Genomic DNA, 20,467 nt, shown 5'->3' with positions numbered 1-20,467 from the left:
CTATTCAAGAGACTATGACTAAAACTAAAATAGAAATTTGCTGCCAAAAACAACACTGGGTGTTGCCTGCTACGCCTTTGAATAATAATAAATCTGTTACTTTCAGAAGAAAATCTACTTTTATTCCTCCTAAGAACAGAAATGCTTCTCTTGATACATATTGTCGCTTGATTCAACATGATGTACAAAGTGTTCTGAAAGATAAGAGGGAATACAAAGTTTTCCATAATTTGTCTAAAGCTGAGAGAGACTGCCTTACTGAATTGAATAAGGACTGTCCCTCCACTGCCTCCCGGTCGCTGCCCGCACAGAATACAAAACTCTGATGCTGGCATTCAAAGCAACCAAAGGTATGGCTCCCCCATATCTTGCAAGTATGATCGAACCCTACAAACCCTCCCGCGCACTCAGATCAGCCAACGCAGGGAAGCTGGAAGTAACCTCACTAAAAACGCCGGGACAACGCTCCACACGTCCCAAACTCTTCTCCCTTCTGGCTCCAAAACTATGGAATGCACTTCCCATTGCAGTCAGAACTGCAGCCTCACAAATCTCACAAATCTCTATCCGGGGCGAAATACCCGAAAATGACCACGCCCTTTTCGAAATGACCACAATCTGACCACTACTTCAAACGTAGCTATATTTTTGTTTGTGCGACAGATTTCCTGAGGTGCTCAAAATGTTCAGAATACTCATGTCTAGAGGTACATATAAATGTGTAAAATTTCAAAATTGGCTTTTTATGAGAAATCGGCCAAAATAGCAAAAAACTATCCACTTTTTACATAAAACGACCTACATACAGAAACTGCTAATGTTGAGCTTGTTCATATTGACATTTTTATTTTTTTCAATGTAGAGGGATGTCCTGGCTTCAAGTATGCCAAGTTGTAAACCCCTCAGAGCTTCCATTGTGACTCTACATGAGTTTATATGCCTTAATCCCCAGACGGACAGGCTGTATTTTTAGTTTGAGGTGTATAACTTTAAATATCAATTTCACCACTTTTGCAGTAAAATATTTTTATACAAGAATCCATTTCATGTCTGGGAGACCTTAGAGATGAGGAAAAACTATGTTGTGTTTGGTCCTACCTCCGGTAGGGGTATCTCGAAAACTAAAGCACTTTTTGACTGTCCGTCACAGGACTATAAGCAAGTATGAGGTATAAAGTACAAGCAGCCTTGTGTTCCTAAAACAGAAAGATTGGGTACTGGGTAAGACTGACGTTATGTGTCTTTCAGGACCTTTCACTGCTTTGTCTCAACCATTACTCTATGGCTCTGGTCTCAGCCACCGCGGTAGATAATTTGACGTTCAGTTTTTATTTTTATTTTAATGTTGCCACTACTGTTGGAGCAGCCATAAACTACATAGGTTCATCTCGATGTTCTGGGCGTCTTTGTAATGTTAGTGTTAGTAAAAAGCAGGTAAAAGAGTAACGTTTGAAGCAGACTAACATCAGTCACTTTTCCATTCACTGCAGTAGAAGCTTGGTGAGGGGAAACCGCAGATGTGTCGTCTCCGCCTACAGGAAATACGTTGCCTGCGACCATGAGACCCGTTTCGGAATCGGTCTATAGTTCCACACTCGCTCCAGAGGGCCACTATAGTTCCACACTCGCTCCAGAGGACCACTATAGTTCCACACTCGCTCCAGAGGGCCACTATAGTTCCACACTCACTCCAGAGGGCCACTATAGTTCCACACTCACTCCAGCGGGCCACTATAGTTCCACACTCACTCCAGAGGGCCACTATAGTTCCACACTCACTCTAGAGGGCCACTATATTTCCACACTCACTCCAGAGGGCCACTATATTTCCACACTCACTCCAAAAATAGCAGATCTACAAGCTCAAAACGCGTCACAGCGCGGCACGTTTTGAGCTTGTAGATCAGCTATTTTTGCTATATTCTAATTGAAATCGAATGACATAGAAACGTAGCTTTTTCAGAAAACTGACAGGATGTAGAAGAACATTTTTAGAATCTGATCTCAGGTCAAAATGGGTTAAATAAATACTTTTTGAAACGTCTATGAGGAAAATGAACGGGGAATCATTTCCTCGGCCTGGTAGGGGGCGTGTTTTTGTATTTAATTAATTTGGGGGTTTGGACCATTATGTGAATGGGAGAGGACTAGTGCTTCATTAATTCATTCCCTGTGAATATAATCATTTTAATAAATGCACTCATTTCCACAAAAGCTGATGTCTTTCAATTATGTTGCGACTCTTGCCCTAGACACAGAAGGTCATAACAGTGTGTGTGTGTGTGTGTGTGTGTGTGTGTGTGTGTGTGTGTGTGTGTGTGTGTGTGTGTGTGTGTGTGGGTGTGTGTGTGTGTGTGTGACTCACAGGCCGTCTCAGTGTCAGTGCAGTAGGTGGGAGTCATGCAGGCAGCAGTCCTCCAGGGGGCAGCATTGCTCAGGTCCTGACTGGATAGATGGACGTCACTGGTAGACATCTGCTTTACACACACACACACACACACACACACACACACACACACACACACACACACACACACACACACACACACACACACACACACACACACACACACACACACACACACACACACACACACACACACACACACACACACACACACACACACACACACACACACACACACACACACACATTTAACATCTTTATTTGTATTTACATTTTACAAGAAATTTCTTGAACACAAACAATAGTGGATGTGCAAACTTGAGAAAACTCTACAACAAGTGCTTCAGATACAGATCACGGGTACAGAAAGCATCGCCTTCTCCATATATGGCGACTGCCAATTATTGCAGACACTGACCAGAATTTTGCCGATGCCTTAGCTCTCGGCTTGGGCATGCCTAACCCTAACCCAATCTGCAGGCCCCTCACGACTGATTTGTGGACATTACCGAGGCTTCCAAATATGAACACAAGTAGTTTACATCTGTAGCCAAGCTGTATAATAGCATCCTTAAGACACTGGTACTTAAGCACCTTGGTAAGGAATGCCTGTTCCAGACTGTGGTCAAATGTACATGCCACTTCCAAAATGGTCACTTCTCTACTGTCCTCATCAACAACAACAATATCTGGTGTATTAGCTGTGACATCTGAAAAAGCATAATTTTCATTATTGTGCATGAACATGGCAGTTGAGACACGTGAGTGCTTATACATTTTGGCAGATGATGAAACATATGAACTTATGTCCTTAGCTAATAGGTCAACAATTCTGTCATGCCTAGCAATGTACATTCCCTTATAGACATAGCAGCCATTAAGAATATGTGACAGTGTTTCTGTAACTGGAGTGTGGTCATGGTGCAGACAATGAGGAGGAAACGTGTTAGGGTACCACAGAGAGAGATTGAGTCAGGTTGGAAGGACCTGTAATCTGGCTTTGACTGTAAAGGTGACTATGTCCTCATCGACTGCATAATTCTTGAATATTGTATGAGATACGGTGTGGTCTGCATCGGGAAGGCAAGCTAGCTTCCCCTGTAGTTTTAAACCAGTCCAGTGTTGTTGTTGTAGCATTATAAGGTACCTCCGTGCATTGACTGGTGATACATGGTGTTCCGTATCAATTACAGCAGGGGTCTGCAACCTTTTTCACATGAAGTGCCCCGTTTTCATTTTCGTGATAGTCAGTGCCATATATAATTATGACACCACATCAAAATGAAATATTTCCAACAGATTTTGAGTGTCCATATACAGTAGTATACACATAACAAGCTTAGAAATATTTTCTTTCACATCAGGATGTAATGATTATTAAACTCAGAGCAGTAGCCCACCTACAGTATGTCCCAGAATTCCTCCCCAGTCATGAGTTAGAAGTTTGAATGAATGTACAATTATGTGCAGGATGTAATATGTACATGTGAGTGTCAGTGGACTTATTTGAACTGACCAAACCTTTTTTTGGAATATTTAATTTGAAAAGTAAAATTATTCTCTGTCTCACTCTTATGCCAGTGTGCCAGTGATAACCCTCCCCTGTGCCAATGTTGGCACCCGTGCCTAAGGTTGCCTACCCCTGAATTACAGTACTCCTTACTGAGATCGAACAGTTGGTAATAATGTCCTCAGAAACTTCTACAGATTCAGAGTCAGGTCGAACCCAGCACAGAGATACTCCAGTTCTCACACAGAGGTCATTGAGGTCAGGCCAATCTGACGACACCCCAAACCCAGTAGCATGTGAGTCCATTTTAAGGTTGGGCTTTCTTCTAAACCCCAGGAAACTTGGCTCGCCCTCTGCTGCCAGGGGCACTTTACGCCATTTCATATCTAGAAACAGAGAAGATCTAGCAAGTTCCCTGACAGTCGTGTCATCACTGTTTAGCATGTTCATCAAATGAGCCGGCCTTGTGGCGTTATATATCCACTCCACGTTCGGCACGCCAAACCCACCGTCCTGTTTGGACTGGAAAATAATGTCTCTGGTGGTGTGGGTGTTGAGCCCGAACCACTTCCTCACAAAGTGAACTACACTGTCATTTAGATCACTAAGTGTTTTACATGCCAGATGAACGTTGGAGAAGAGGTGTTGTACTCTAGTCAGGGCAACCTGCCTGATAGCCTCCAACTTCATCAGCAGTGGTAGTGGTGAAGCATCAATCAGGTTCAGCCTAGCTGTAAACTCAGGTGTAATGTACTCAACCTGTTCTTTCCATTCCCCTGCAATATTAAATCTATGCCCTAGGTAGTTGTATGACTCATGTAGGTCATACACACGTATGGGCTGTGAGTTGATGGTGAACTCAGGGGTTTTGTCAGCCTTAGACTTATACCAGCGGTTGCCACCACTACGCCTCTGGTAGAGAACAGCACACTTAGTGTGTTTTGCCTCTAGACCGGACCAGTCCAGAAATCTATCTGTTCTAGCGAGCATATTTTTAATAACACTCTCTTCCCGAGAGGCTAACTGTACGTCGTCCGCATAACCCTGGACAGGGTTTGGGGACAGCACATTGGGTGGGGCACAGTCACACAACCACTTAATCCACCCATTGATGGCAAGAACAAAGTTAATGGCAATCCATGGGCAGCCTGTTTTAATGCCTACTTGGAGAGGTATTGGGTCTGTCAGCTGTTTCCCACAGATGACTTGTATGAATGATGTTTCATACACATCCCTAATAATGTCAATAAATACCTCAGGTAGATGTATTGATTCTAAGGCATTAATCATTACATTATGGGTCAGAGAACCAAAAGCATCACGAAAATCCAGGAATACAGAGTATAATTGACAGGATTCATGTTTAAAATCATCGATCCCAGTTTTAAGACAGAAAACATGTTCATTCATCCCCTGTCTATTTATGTATGCTTTCTGCTTAGGTGACAAGATGCCATTGTCTGTCAGCCAGGGAAGCACACGAGACAGGATACATTTCATGAACACTTTATAGATGGTGGGGAGGAGGGAAATGTCTCTCCATGTAGATGGATCATCAGGTACATTGTCACACTTACTTGCTTATGGCAGTCCATCGTAGTCGATGATGACTTCATATCTCCCGGGGGTAAGGGGGGGTTTTCAGCGCCTGGCGCGCTCATGCGCCCACATGTGGCGGTTGAGACCAATAGCTGATCCGCACACTTTTCCACACGTGGGGCAGGGGTGTGTTGAGCCTGGGTGGATAGTCCCTGCAGCGCGCTCATGCCGCTGCCTGCGTCTCAGGGATGTCTTCTCCTCCCAGCGGGAGACACCTGAGTTGCAGGAGGAGCGCCAAGCGTCCCGGTCTACTGCTATCCTTTCCAGGTTTGAGGGTGGAATGTTGCAGCTCTTGTAGTAGCATCTTTATGTGGTCCTTGTAGCGCTTCTGTTGGCCTCCTGCAGACCTCTGGCCGGATTGAAGCTGGCTGTAGAGGACCTGTCGAGGAAGACGAGCTGCATCATGAATATCATATCATCATATGAATGAGAAAAACAACACCCGTGTGAAGTGATGGGCGCTAATATATTAAAGTCTCACTCATGTTTATTAGGTGATGTAATGGTGATATAAACAATTAATAAAACATTAATTAAACGCCGTTAACAATATGACGTAATGAGGCACATTGTGACGTACATTTTCCATTCATTGTCAATGGCGTTTACAAAACAAACATGGAACGAAAGACAAACCTAGCGCCCCTCAAAAAATATACATTTTACAGTGGTTCCCAAACCTTTTCATGTCAAGGACCCCCAAATTGACACAGATTAGCCGACGGACCCCCCCCCCCCCCCCATTAGAAAAGACATGCCAGGGACCACCATAAGAGAAGATTTCTTTACGGCTCTAGCAGTGATATCCAGCGACGTAGAGTCTGTGGGGGCCACGGGGCCATGGCCCCCATGAAGAATCCTAGGGCCCCTTTCGGCCCCCATGAAGATTTTCGTGGACATTTTACATTTACATTACATATTTTCTGGGAATTCCGAACATTTTGGACCTCTCCGCCGGCAATCTGAGAATCCCATCGTCAAATATTCGGGAAAACAGCGCCTCCCCTGTTGTTCCTCAGGCAACAGTCTGTCTTGAGAGACACCGGCCGTCCAAGAGGTGTTAAAAAGTGCTAATCGGGTTTCTTTTGTAGTTGTTCTTGAGGCGTGACATAAAGGGTGCGTTCGGAAATACCACACCGGAGCACACTCGCCTATTAGTTTGCACTTTGCATTGCAAAGTGGGCTCAGTGCGCTATTTCCGAACGCGCCCAATAACACTGATCACAGACTAGTGAGACTACACTGACTCGAGAAAAGACCCATATCGTCCAAAATAGGCTGATCAGTCGCTGTCTGTGTATAGGCTAATCCATTGGTAAAAGTATGCTAAATAACTCATTTTTAGACCATTTGGGGGGCTTGAGGATTGATCAAACTCTTCGGCTCTGGTGATATCTCAACCATTTCATTTCAAACCATAAAAAAACCAAGATGAAAAAGAATCGTGAACTTCAATACGCTTATTTTTGCTGCCTTTCTCTCTCTGGCAGCTTCACAGACAGTAGCATTTACACACATATTTACATCGCTACGATAACAATGTTATGGGGTCTGGGGACGCCCAGGGGCCCTTGAGGGAGTTCCAGGGGGTCTGGGGACCCCCAGGGGCCCTTGAGGGAGTTCTAGGCTAGGGGGTCCCCAACTAAATGCACAAGGAACTAAATAGAACCGCTAGGGTCCCTTTGGCTCCATTTCTACGCTCCCAGCGTTAACTTAACATTGATTTTACAATATAAATTGAGGGTCCCAGAGATAGAAATGCCATTAAATGGGGGGTCCTTGAAATTAAACTGGTTAGTTGTTGTTACTGTACATTGTACAGTAACAACTAACCAGTTTAAAGTACAGTGTACAATACTTTAAAACAGTTGTCATGTTGCACACATTGCCTAAATTAGCTCTTATTTGCGCCGCTCTCGTTTAAAACTATGTATTTCCAACTCCAGCTTGAAGTTCAGGCTGCATGAAATTGAACAGCGCTCGGTTTTCTGCCCCCCTCAATGTCGCACTCGCAACTCTTCCATTATAATGGCTCTGACACAAACAAAACATTCCTATCAACCAAATGGACAACAACAACAATAATAATAATAAGCACAGCTTTGACTCACCGCTTAGTGCAGATATGCAGTCATAATCACCGTGGTTACGCAACGTAAACAAACGCGCAGACCAGAGGTGGTGTTGTTGGGGTGCGTACCGTGCGGCGTGCGTTAGCATTTAGCATTAGCATCAGACTCCTCTTCCTCTGCAGGGGAGAGCAATCGATGATCAAACTAGACTCGACAAGCAGATCACAGATTCTCCGATCATTTTTTATTTTAAACAGGACTTAATTGACTCCATGGATTAATCAAATCCTGTGTTGAGGATCAAGAATAGCGTCATTTAATGAGCATGCACTTTATAAACACAAAGTGAGACCAAAACCAGACAATAATAGTTAAAATGTTTGAATACACACACGTGCACGCACACAGTGACACACACACACACACACACACACACACACACACACACACACACACACACACACACACACACACACACACAGTGACACGCGTACACACTAACCCTAGCTATTCAGACACAACACCACTCGGAACACTTTCCTGGGGGTCATATGTGTAATATGTGGTTTTAGATATTTTAGATTTTAGCAGTGTCCATGATCACTCTTCATATAATAATAATAATAATAATAATAATAATAATAATAATAATAAAACTTTATTTGTATAGCACCTGAAATGCAGCTCAAAGTGCTTTACAGAACAATGGAGAATAAAAAATAAAAATAAAAGATATGACCACCGCACTCTGAATGTAGGTGCGCTACCCGTTCACAACATATCAAAATCAAGGGTAGAGGGTCGCACACACCAAGACTTCAAATAGTTTATTTCATATTTGAAAAAATGGACAAAAGTTTCGGCTAATCCAGCCTTCACACTGATGAAGTTTTGATCATTTATTAAAAACAGTTGACGAAAAAACATTTAAATTGAAGTGGAAAAATAAGAATTGAAACCGAAAGTCTCACATTTGTATCTTGAACTTTGAAAAATAAAAAAACGTATTCAAAAGTTTTTTTCAGTTCAAATGTATTTTTGATTTGAATCAAAATATATTTAGATTTTTGAGTAAAATTATTTTTTTCAGTTTCAGATCTTATTTTTACGGATTCAAATCTTATTTTTACGGATTCAAATATTTTTTTTTTCGGCTTCAGATTTTTTTTTCTTTTTCGCCTCTAACCTTTTTCACTTACAGGTCGAAAACTTTTACGTCTTGTTTTGGCCCTGAAGTTGCCTGGGGGAGCGGCCTCAACCGAGAGGGGTGTGGAATCCTGATTGACAGGTCCCCCAACCTGAGTGTAGAGGCCTCTACTCTCTGTGTTGCTCCATGCCACCCAGCGTTGGGCAGAGGCCTCTACTCTCTGTGTTGCTCCATGCCACCCAGCGTTGGGCAGAGGCCTCTACTCTCTGTATTGCACCATGATGCCACCCAGCGTTGGGCAGAGGCCTCTACTCTCTGTGTTGCACCATGATGCCACCCAGCGTTGGGCAGAGGCCTCTACTCTCTGTGTTGCACCATGATGCCACCCAGCATTGGGCAGAGGCCTCTACTCTGTGTTGCACCATGACGCCACTCAGCGTTGGGCAGAGGCCTCTACTCTCTGTGTTGCACCATGATGCCACCCAGCGTTGGGCAGAGGCCTCTACTCTCTGTGTTGCACCATGATGCCACCCAGCATTGGGCAGAGGCCTCTACTCTCTGTGTTGCACCATACCATACCATACCATCTTTATTTATATAGCACATTTTAAAACAACAACGTTGTACCAAAGTGCTTTACAGTAAAACATTAAAAAACAACTTCAACATTAAAAAACAACTTCATTTAAAAACCACAAAACAACCACAAACAACATGCACAGTGTCACGTTAAACATCGAATATCTCATACTGTGCTTGGAAAAGCCAAGGAATAAAGGTAAGTCTTGAGGCGTGACTTAAACACCTGGAGGGTGGGGACTTGTCTTGTGTGCAGAGGCAGCTCATTCCAGAGCTTGGGAGCTGCCACTGCAAAAGCTTGATAACCTCTGAGCTTCAGCTTGGTTTTAGGAACCACCAGGAGAAGCTGGTCAGAGGACCTGAGCGTCCGTGTCGGAGCATAGGGTTTCAGCAGTTCAGATAAATAAATGGGTGCCAAACCATTTAGACACTTAAAGACAAAGAGCAATACTTTGAAGTCAATCCTGTATCGCACAGGAAGCCAGTGGAGGGAGGCTAGTACAGGGCTGATGTGGTCTCGCTTACGTGTGCCTGTAAGTAACCTAGCAGCTGCATTCTGGACTAGCTGTAATCGAGATATGGAAACCTGGTTTACTCCAATATACAGGGCATTACAGTAGTCAAGGAGGGAAGTCATGAAAGCATGAATTACAGTTTCAAACACAGAGCGGGATAGACAAGACTTAACCTTAGATAGCCTCCTAAGCTGGAAGAAGCTCTTTCTTACTACTTCATTTATTTGTTTGTCCATCTTTAGGTCAGAGTCGATTTTGAAACCTAGATTGGTGGCAGTAGGCTTCAAGAAGGGCTCAAGGGTATGGAGCCATTTCAGGGCCAAAAGTTTTGATCATTTATTAAAAACAGTTGACGAAAAAACATTTAAATTGAAGTGGAAAAATAAGAATTGAAACCGAAAGTCTCACATTCGTATCTTGAACTTTGAAAAATAAAAAAACGTATTCAAAAGTTTTTTTCAGTTCAAATGTATTTTTGTTTTGAATCAAAATATATTTAGATTTTTGAGTAAAATTATTTTTTTCAGTTTCAGATTTTTACGGATTCAAATCTTATTTTTACGGATTCAAATCTTATTTTTACGGCTTCAGATTTTTTTTTCTCTTTCGCCTCTAACTTTTTTCACTTTCAGGTCGAAAACTTTTACGTCTTGTTTTGGCCCTGAAGTCAACTGTTTTTAATAAATGATCAAAACTTTTGGCCCTGAAATGGCTCCATACGACTATGGCCCACCCCCAGGGTAAGTTGTGATTTGCTCTCGTTCACTGCAATGCAATTTGCGGCATTTCCAAAAGAATATTGCGCAGAGTAGCGATTATCAAACGTATTTGCAATGCCATATACGTTTAACACTACGAAGTCTGAAAAAAATTCACTACTACTCAGTCGGCTGAACGGTCAGGGGGACCGTGTTTTTGGTGTGATTTGATTGGCCACTCTCTCCCCCACACGTCCCTCTCCAGCTGGAGAAGACATTGTTCAAGCCTGCATCCCATTTCCAACGAATTAAATCATAATATGTTTCTTAACACATGTTTTAACTCCTAAAATGTATAAAACTAATAATACATGTGAAAAATATATATTTTGCCGTTGCCCGTTAGTACTATATTGCAACATAGCCATGGAAGAGTGTCACGTTGCTGCCTTTTGTTGTTATTTTTTTTCTTCCAAAAGAGCAAGATCACTTGTCTTTTCTTGTGTGTTATCGATGTAATTAATATATGTGACCCCACGCGATGTACAGACTGCTTGACTAGGCATGTAAACATGACATAATTGTATTAATGTTTAAGTGTAATGATGTTATTGACCGGATTGTCCGTAGTCCTCCAGCCGTTAGCTTACAGTTGCTAATATTATAAGCTAACAACATTACTAAAGCCAATGTATTGCATTAAATGCGGCCTGTCCGCGGTAAATTACTTATACAAGTGAGTCGCGTTATATTTACCTAAATTACCAGCCAAAGTACATTCCAAATAAACAATTATTAGCCACGTTATGTTGTTATATCAGTTTAATTAATAAAAAACATCGCAAAACATCGCATTTGCCGTTAGCACTGTGAATTCAACATCCGGTGAGGAGAGGATACGGATCGTGTATGTATTGTGTATGTAAATCAGCGCATACAGTGGTTGGGCTTACCGGCCGAGTAAGCCTTGCACACTAAATAGACATTTACATACGTTCTGAACGGGTCATAATTCTGACCGGTTCTGAACGGGTCATAATTCTGACCGGTTCTGAACGGGTCATAATTCTGACCGGTTCTGAACGGGTCATAATTCTGACCGGTTCTGAATGGGTCATAATTCTGACCGCTTCCGCTTCTGCTTCTGTTGAACGCTCAGCATCTTCAAGATGGCGTCTGCAGGAAGTCCGCGTCTGACCAGTTCCTCTTTAAGCTGCAGGTGAAACAACACAACACAATGTTAAGTCATAAGGTCTGACCACTTCCTCTTTAAGCTCCACCCACGTCGCAACACTAATCATAGCAGCATGAGTTAGAATTCCCTCCTCGATGTTGTAAGATGATAAGAGCGCCCCTCACTTCACACGGGTGTGATTTTTATCGTTACCTTTGGCAGCACCATTGTCCTGATGTCTTCTTGGTCAAAGGAGTCTTTGAGAGGATTCGCACTTTCAGGCCCCTGGTGCCACCTACAGGACATGACAAATTTAGCAGCTTTACAATAGTGAGACAGTCCACAGTGTGATGTTGTTAATTAAAAATAAATGAAAATGGTAGTGAGACTTTAAGTTACGACAGGACAGTGATTAAAAAGAGAATAATCATAATTTCATCACACTCACGAGACCCAGGGGTGTAGCTAATTGAGACGTCTGCTGTGGGCAGTGAGATTGTGACTGTTCCTGGTGGAGATGTCTCAGTCATAGTTGGTTCAGCAATGGTGCTGGGTGGTGGTGGTGATGTGTAATACACACCCACTCACCTCTGCAGCTAAGTGGCCGTTTTCAAATGGAAACACTGAGGAGACTCAATTATTATTCATCCATCCATCTTCAACCGCTTATCCGTAGTCGCGTCGCGGGGGCAACAGCTCCACCAGAGAGCTCCAGACTTCCCTAGAGCAACATTAGTGACTTCCTCCTGGGGGATTCCGAGACGTTCCAAGGCCAGTGAGTCAATGTGTTTCCTCCATCTGGTCCTTGGTCTGCCCCTGGGTCTCCTCCCAGTGGGACGTGATCCTTGGTCTGCCCTGGGGTCTCCTCCCAGTGGGACATGATCCTTGGTCTGCCCCGGGGTCTACTCCCAGTGGGACGTGGTCCTTGGTCTTCCCCGGGGTCTCCTCCCAGTGGGACGTGCGTCGAGAGGCGCCCGAGAGGCATCCTAACCAGATGCTCGAACCACCTCAGCTGGCTCCTTTCCAGGCGAAGGAGCAGCGGTTCTACTCCGAGTCTCTCTCGTGTGACTGAACTTCTCGCCCTATCTCTAATGGCCCCTACACACTGTAGGAGTTTTAAAGTTGTCGGCGAGTCATCAGATCGTTTCACACTGCAGGAGTCTCGGCTGTCATTATATCTTTGTGGCTTTCACACTAAACGACCAGGGATCACACACTGACAGAGTTCACCCAGATGCCATCCAGACCCGATACATAGGCTATAGGCAGTGGCTACATCATGTTTTTTTATTCCAATACATTTTGACATGCTCGTGCAGGATGCCGTGATACAAGCGCGAGACCCACACAGGGCGCATCTCTCTCTCTGCGTGCACGCCACACACACACACACAGGAATAGCCATGCAGGCTACACACAGGGCGGCATGTTTGTGATATAGCGCTATAGCGAGAAAGGACGTTATAATCTTGAGTTTCATTAAATAACTGTCTCTCTCCACGCGCACGCACGCATGCACGCGCGCGCTCGCACACACACACACACAAACACACACAGCGCACAATGTCCAAAAGTTTGCTCTGCATGCACTGTTGATTACGATGCGGTTTTTATCAACATTATTCAAGTAAAATGCGTAACGGCAATATTGGGCTAATATAGGTTACCAATATGTGGGTATAGCCTACAGGGATTTACCGACGGAATGAAGGTTTTATAAGGTTTTACATATATATATATATATACAGTATATATATGATCATCTATAGTCAGAGCTGAAGGTCTTGGACCGATGGTACCATCAGGACCACATCACTGTGAACCGGTCCAGTCAGAGCTGAAGGTCTTGGACCGATGGTACCATCAGGACCACATCACTGTGAACCGGTCCAGTCAGAGCTGAAGGTCTTGGACCGATGGTGCCATCAGGACCACATCACTGTGAACCGGTCCAGTCAGAGCTGAAGGTCTTGGACCGATGGTGCCATCAGGACCACATCACTGTGAACCGGTCCAGTCAGAGCTGAAGGTCTTGGACCGATGGTGCCATCAGGACCAAAACAATTAGGGTTTGTCTTTGTGCCTTTGTAAGTGGCTCAGTAGTATAAATACAGACATGTTTTACAATGTGCAGCACATACAGAGACGATGACAAGGTGTTTTGGTCAAATTATTATTGAGGCATTCAATGGCATTTCTATCTCTGCGACCCCCAATTTATATTGTAAAATCCAAGTTAATTTAACTCTGAGAGCGTACAAATTGAACCATTAATTTTGTACACTATCTGAGTTACAGAGCCATAAGGGTCAATTTGGTTCCAAATGATCATTTAGCTGGGGACCCCCTGGAACTCCCTCAAGGACCCCTGGGCGTCCCCGGACCCCACTTTGGAGAACCACTGACTAGGAAGTACATGTGAGGGGAAAATAAATCCCCGTTCATCCACTGTTTAGTGGTTACCATAACAATGTAGGTTGGATCATTTTGTTGGTAAGTTTTATTCAATGTTTGACACAAATATGTCTTAAAAACAAACAAAACAGTATCCCAGCAAGAACAACATAGAAAGAGAAGGATAATTCCACTAAGCTGTTGTTTTTACCATCAATAATAAACACACTTTACGTTATTAAATACAAAGAGAAATCTGCTAAAGTAAAACGGCTCGAAAAACATTAAAAACACATTGCATTCCTGAGCCAATAATGAGTAACTGTTAATTCTAAACAAACGTTAATCTCTCAAGAAATGCAGGAAAACTGCTAATAAACAACGTGGATTGAGAGCGCACATTAAGTTGGGTCCATTATTTGCTTCCAACTTGCACGCGGCCCAAGAGTCCAGCCAGGGAGTTTTTCCGTGGAATTTTTAAAAAAGCGGTTTCTTTTTTTTAAGACTCAGTCGTCTACGATGGTCATCAGGTTGTCCAGCTTCAGCCTGAAGGACAGTTCCTCCTCCTGACCGGCTGCGATCTGACGCTGGAGGTCCTGGAGACGTCTGGACAGAGACCCCGCTGTCCTACTGGAGGACAGAGACCCCTCTGTCCCCCTGGAGGACAGACAGCCCTCTGTCCCCCTGGACGACAGAGACGGAGGGGTCTTCTTCACCTCCTAGAACACAGGGGGGGGGGGGGGGGTGCATGATAATTAGGGATCGGTAGAATAATCGGAATCGTCCATAAAAATTTTAATGCCATATCGGCATCGGAAGGGTCTCAAAATAATACAGATAATTTCATCGGTTTTCACCAGGAAAGAAATACAAATGTAGAAATTCATCAATGAGTTAAATATCCTACTATAAATGCACCACGTCTCTGCGTACGTACGTGTGTGTACGGTTCATCATCACGTGGTGATGGCTCGTTAATTAGTCAATTTGTCAATTAACCCATTCTGGGCGGGAACCCCTTTTGGTGTTTTAACTAAGCATTTTGTTATACTTTAGCTATTGAAAAATAGCAGATCTACAAGCTCACCGAGTGGCGCGCTACACACACACACATGCCTTTGGTCATTTCTTGTTTAACCGGCTTGTTTTTCCCCGTTTGTTTTTAGTTCAATGTTTCTTTTTGAAACGCCATTGACAATGAAGGAAAAATGTACGTCATCTTTGTCCCTATAAACACAAAGATAATGTAATGTTTGTGTTTGCACCGTTTGTTTTACATCACCAATACATCACCTAATCAACATGAGTTAGACTTTAATATATTAGTGTTTTACATCACCTAATCAACATGAGTTAGACTTTAATATATTAGTGTTTTATATCACCATTACATCACCATATCAACATGAGTTAGACTTTAATATATTAGTGTTTTATATCACCATTACATCACCATATCAACATGAGTTAGACTTTAATAATACTATAGCGCCCCTCACTTCACACGGGTGTGATTATCTTTAAGGTTAAAACGTAGTAATTTAGGATAGCAGCCTAAACAACATGCTATCGCACAGTTTCACATATTCATAATTAGCAGTCAGCCCCGTCCCTTGCCACCTTGGGACCCCTCAGTGCTAATCTACTCATCAGTGAAAAATCTGTTTGACAACAACCTTAAATTTGATAAACAGATTAGTTCCGTGGTCAAAGCAAGTTTCTATCAACTCAGGCTAGTGGCCATGGATCAAGGGCTACCTTTCCCAACCTGACCTTCAGAGAGTTATCCACGCCTTTATCTCATCGCGGCTCGATTATTGCAATGCGCTATATGTAGGCATGGACCATCCACCCTCAGACGTCTATATGTAGGCATGGACCATCCACCCTCAGACGTCTATATGTAGGCATGGACCAGTCCACCCTCAGACGTCTATATGTAGGCATGGACCAGTCCACCCTCAGACTATATGTAGGCATGGACCAGTCCACCCTCAGTCTATATGTAGGCATGGACCATCCACCCTCAGACGTCTATATGTAGGCATGGACCAGTCCACCCTCAGTCTATATGTAGGCATGGACCATCCACCCTCAGACGTCTATATGTAGGCATGGACCAGTCCACCCTCAGACGTCTATATGTAGGCATGGACCAGTCCACCCTCAGACGTCTATATGTAGGCATGGACCAGTCCACCCTCAGACGTCTATATGTAGGCATGGACCAGTCCACCCTCAGACGTCTATATGTAGGCATGGACCAGTCCACTCTCAGACGTCTATATGTAGGCATGGACCAGTCCACCCTCAGACGTCTATATGTAGGCATGGACCAGTCCACCCTCAGACGTCTATATGTAGGCATGGACCAGTCCACCCTCAGACGTCTATATGTAGGCATGGACCAGTCCACCCTCAGACGTCTATATGTAGGCATGGACCAGTCCACCCTCAGACTATATGTAGGCATGGACCAGTCCACCCTCAGACGTCTATATGTAGGCATGGACCAGTCCACTCTCAGACGTCTATATGTAGGCATGGACCAGTCCACCCTCAGACGTCTATATGTAGGCATGGACCAGTCCACCCTCAGACGTCTATATGTAGGCATGGACCAGTCCACCCTCAGACGTCTATATGTAGGCATGGACCAGTCCACCCTCAGACTATATGTAGGCATGGACAGTCCACCCTCAGACGTCTATATGTAGGCATGGACCAGTCCACCCTCAGACGTCTGCAGCTTGTCCAAAATGCCGCCGCACGCCTACTCACTGGTACGAGGAGGCGTGATCATATCACTCCCATTCTTGCCTCCCTCCACTGGCTTCCCGTTAAATTTAGAATTTATTCTATTATTTGTTTATCCCTAAACGGTTTGGCCCCCCTGTATCTATCAGCACTCATGGTCCCTTACACCCCATCCAGGGCCCTGAGGTCAGCCGACCAGCGGCTCCTGACTGTGCCCAACTCCAATTACAGGTCCAGAGGTGACCGTGCCTTTTCGGTGGCCGGCCCCAAACTCTGGAACTGTCTGCCCCTTCATATTAAGTCTGCTCCCTCCTTAGAGGCCTTTAAGTCTTTACTCAAAACCCATTTCTTCTCCCTGGCTTTCAATGTTTGACCTAATTAACCTGTGTACTTTTTTGTGTTGCTTTGATTTTGTTTTACTATGTTATTTGTGTCATGTTTTTCCTGTTGGCCTCCTGGTCTTTGAAAATGTGCTCTATAAATACAATTTGATTTAATTTGATTTTATAATTAATAGTTATTGTTTCAATGTACATTGAAAGATCTGCTTGTAGATCTGCTATTTTCAGCATGCAACCAAGTGTAAAATGTCTTATACTAGATCTCCTGTCCACTATAGTCCCTTCCTAACATTTAGTCTAGTTTTTATTTGTTGACGAAATTGTCTGTATATTTTGTCTGTATATTTTGGTGTTTTAACTAAGCATCATGTTATACTTTAGCTATTGAAAAATAGCAGACCTACAAGCTCATAGCGCGCCACCGAGTGTCGTGCTATGAGCTTGTAGATCTGCTATTTTTGAGAAATCGTGAAAATGCGGCACAAACCTTTGAATATATGTGACTAAATTTGACTGCCATGGGATTTCTTTGAATTTCTGTTTTTTCATGCAGGGGTTAAAGCCAGAAAAAATGTCAGACCAATTTTCAACCGATGTGGCGAACCACCCCAAATGTGCATGGATCTACCCCTGTCCTAGACAGCGATAAAAGGCTGTATGGATCTACCCTGTCCTAGACAGTGATAAGAGGCTGTATGGATCTACCCCTGTCCTAGACAGCGATAAAAGGCTGTATGGATCTACCCCTGTCCTAGACAGCGATAAGAGGCTGTATGGATCTACCCCTGTCCTAGACAGTGATAAAAGGCTGTATGGATCTACCCTGTCCTAGACAGTGATAAAAGGCTGTATGGATCTACCCCTGTCCTAGACAGTGATAAAAGGCTGTATGGATCTACCCTGTCCTAGACAGCGATAAAAGGCTGTATGGATCTACCCCTGTCCTAGACAGTGATAAAAGGCTTGCCTTTACAGCGAATACCGGAAGACTCGACCCGGTGCTTGCCCGTTTTTCCTCCCGGAATTGTCACCAGTGAGGGGGATAACTTTGTAATATGCTATTGGCTGTTTGTATTCTTTTTGGAAAAATATAAAAAGATACTCCTGTGGAAAGGCTATATTATTTTACTTATATTGACCCTATAAACAATTTAGTATTATTTAGTATATGTAAGGTTTTGCACACTCAAATGGTACCTCGTCAGATAATCCCCACATATGCTACAACAACTTCTGTGAACAGACTTCACTGTAGTAGCTTTTCATAAATTATATTTGTACTTAGGCTGTCTGCTGTCATGAAAGTTTATAGTTAGAGAAATTCAAAGTCCAGCCGTCTGCTGTCCAGCCTCTCCCACCCCTCACACTGGGGAAAATTCTGGGAGGAAAACAGAAACGGGGCGAGTCTTCTTGTTACCTTTACAGCATAGCATGGTGCATAGCAAGTAGTGTGTTAAAGTAAAAACCCCCAGAGGAAGACACTTATAGGCATGTAGGCTTCCCGTAACCTCAGATCAGCAGACAGAGTTTTACTCAACCCCCCCAACACAAAGCGGCAGAGCCTTTGCTGCTGTGGAACCACCTACCTCTGGAACTCAGACAGACCACTTCAGTGTCCACTTTTAAAAAACTCTTAAAAACCCACTATTATTTAAAGGCTTTTAATGAGTTTGAATGAACAGTTCCAGTTTCTGCTTTTTATCTGGTCTATTATGTTTTGTATTTTGTATTTGACTAATTTATTTCCATTGTTGCCTGTATTGTATGTGAAGCACTTTGTAAACTTGTTTTTGAAAAGTTGCTATACAAATAGTTATTATTATTATTAGTAGGCCATTATGCACCTGCATTATGAGGTTGCAAGTGAGAACAAAAGTCAAGAGAAGCCATTGGTTTGGATACAGCGATAGGTGGGCAGTGGGCACTATTATACAGCTCCATCTCACTGAATTAGAATCATTTGTAAAAGTTGATTTTCTTCTGTAATATAATTCAAAAAGTGAAACTTTCATATATTATTCTCAATTCATTGTGCATAAAGTGAAGTATTTAGAACCTTTTTTTGTTTTAATCTTGATGATTATGGCGTACAGCTCATACAAAAAATAAACCTATCAATGAATTAGAATATTTTACGAGATCACTAAGAAAATGTTTTTTTTTAATGCGAAATGTTGACCATCTGAAAAGTATATTAATGTATGTTAATGTACACAGAGTCATAGGCCTGCCTAAACAGGTGTGTTTTGAGGTCCATGTTTATGATGTCAGGGGGGAGGGAGTTCCAGAGGTGGGGGCAGAGCGGCTGAAGGCTCTTGAGCCCCATGGTGGAGAGACGGGCTGGGAGGACTTTCAGGGTGAGGGAGGAGGCAGACCTGAGAGACCGGGTGGGGATGTTGACGTGGACAAGGTCAGACAGGTATGGGGGGGGGGCGAGGTTATGAATGGCAAATAGTGAAAATAGTTGACCTACAAGGATGTAGATGTTTGGGAAATGTGAAAGATTTAGAAAGCTTTTGCCTATAATGCCATGTTGAAAGTGGTTATCACTTAACATACTGTACCTACACCCGCACAGTATCATTGGTATGAAGTGTAACTAAATATCGCTGTTTTAGTATCCCCACTTAACCCATTAAGACCTGAGTTTGATTCTACAAATGTTATGGTTATGGCAAAACTTAACTTAAATAATAATCACTATTATGGATCCATTTATTCAGCTATTTTGAATGCATTCATTGCATACACTATATATTAGGCATGTGAATCTCGTCTCATCTCACGATTCGATACGCATCTCGATGCACTGCCAGCGATACGATACTTTAGCGATACATGGAATCTCCTGGCGATACGATGCGATACGATTCACCCCTCTACCGATACGATGCGATTTGATGGCGATTCAATTCAGATTTATATTAAAGCTCTATTAATTTCCCAAAACATGTAAAAATGCATTACATTTAAATTCAAAGCAATTTATTGTTTTACTGTAGGTTAGTATTATAGCTCTGCATCTCAAACAACCCAACGTATAGAATTATTTAAGTAAACAAAGGGTCTGCTCTCTGCTGGTTATTGTGGAATTGTTAGATTACTAATAATCATATAATTATAATTATTATATCTCAAAGGTCAATTTGAGGTTTTGAGTATAGTGGGTTCAAGAGATTAAAATGTAATAGCCTATCGTTCATCAATTAATGTTACCAACATATAAATAGAAAAGAAACAAATAATAAAAATTACAGGTCACACTTCAAACAAG

At 43.0% G+C, this 20,467-nt stretch overlaps 1 protein-coding gene across 1 annotated transcript in view; it reads right to left on the bottom strand.

The window, feature by feature from the left end:
- Positions 1-14,523: 14,523 nt before the first annotated feature.
- mcm3ap (minichromosome maintenance complex component 3 associated protein) overlaps positions 14,524-20,467 on the bottom strand; it is a 73,536-nt gene continuing 67,592 nt past the window's right edge. The window contains exon 33 of the mRNA XM_083772075.1: positions 14,524-14,814. Within this exon, the coding sequence (XP_083628201.1) occupies positions 14,602-14,814 (213 nt within the window). The 3' untranslated portion in view covers positions 14,524-14,601. The remainder of the gene's footprint in view (positions 14,815-20,467) is intronic.

The sequence above is a fragment of the Protomyctophum parallelum genome, assembly GCF_964188405.1.
Source record: "Protomyctophum parallelum genome assembly, chromosome: 8".
NCBI lineage: Eukaryota > Metazoa > Chordata > Actinopteri > Myctophiformes > Myctophidae > Protomyctophum > Protomyctophum parallelum.
The sequence above is the reverse complement of the archived record's forward strand: the minus strand, read 5'-3'. Positions and strand labels throughout refer to the sequence as shown.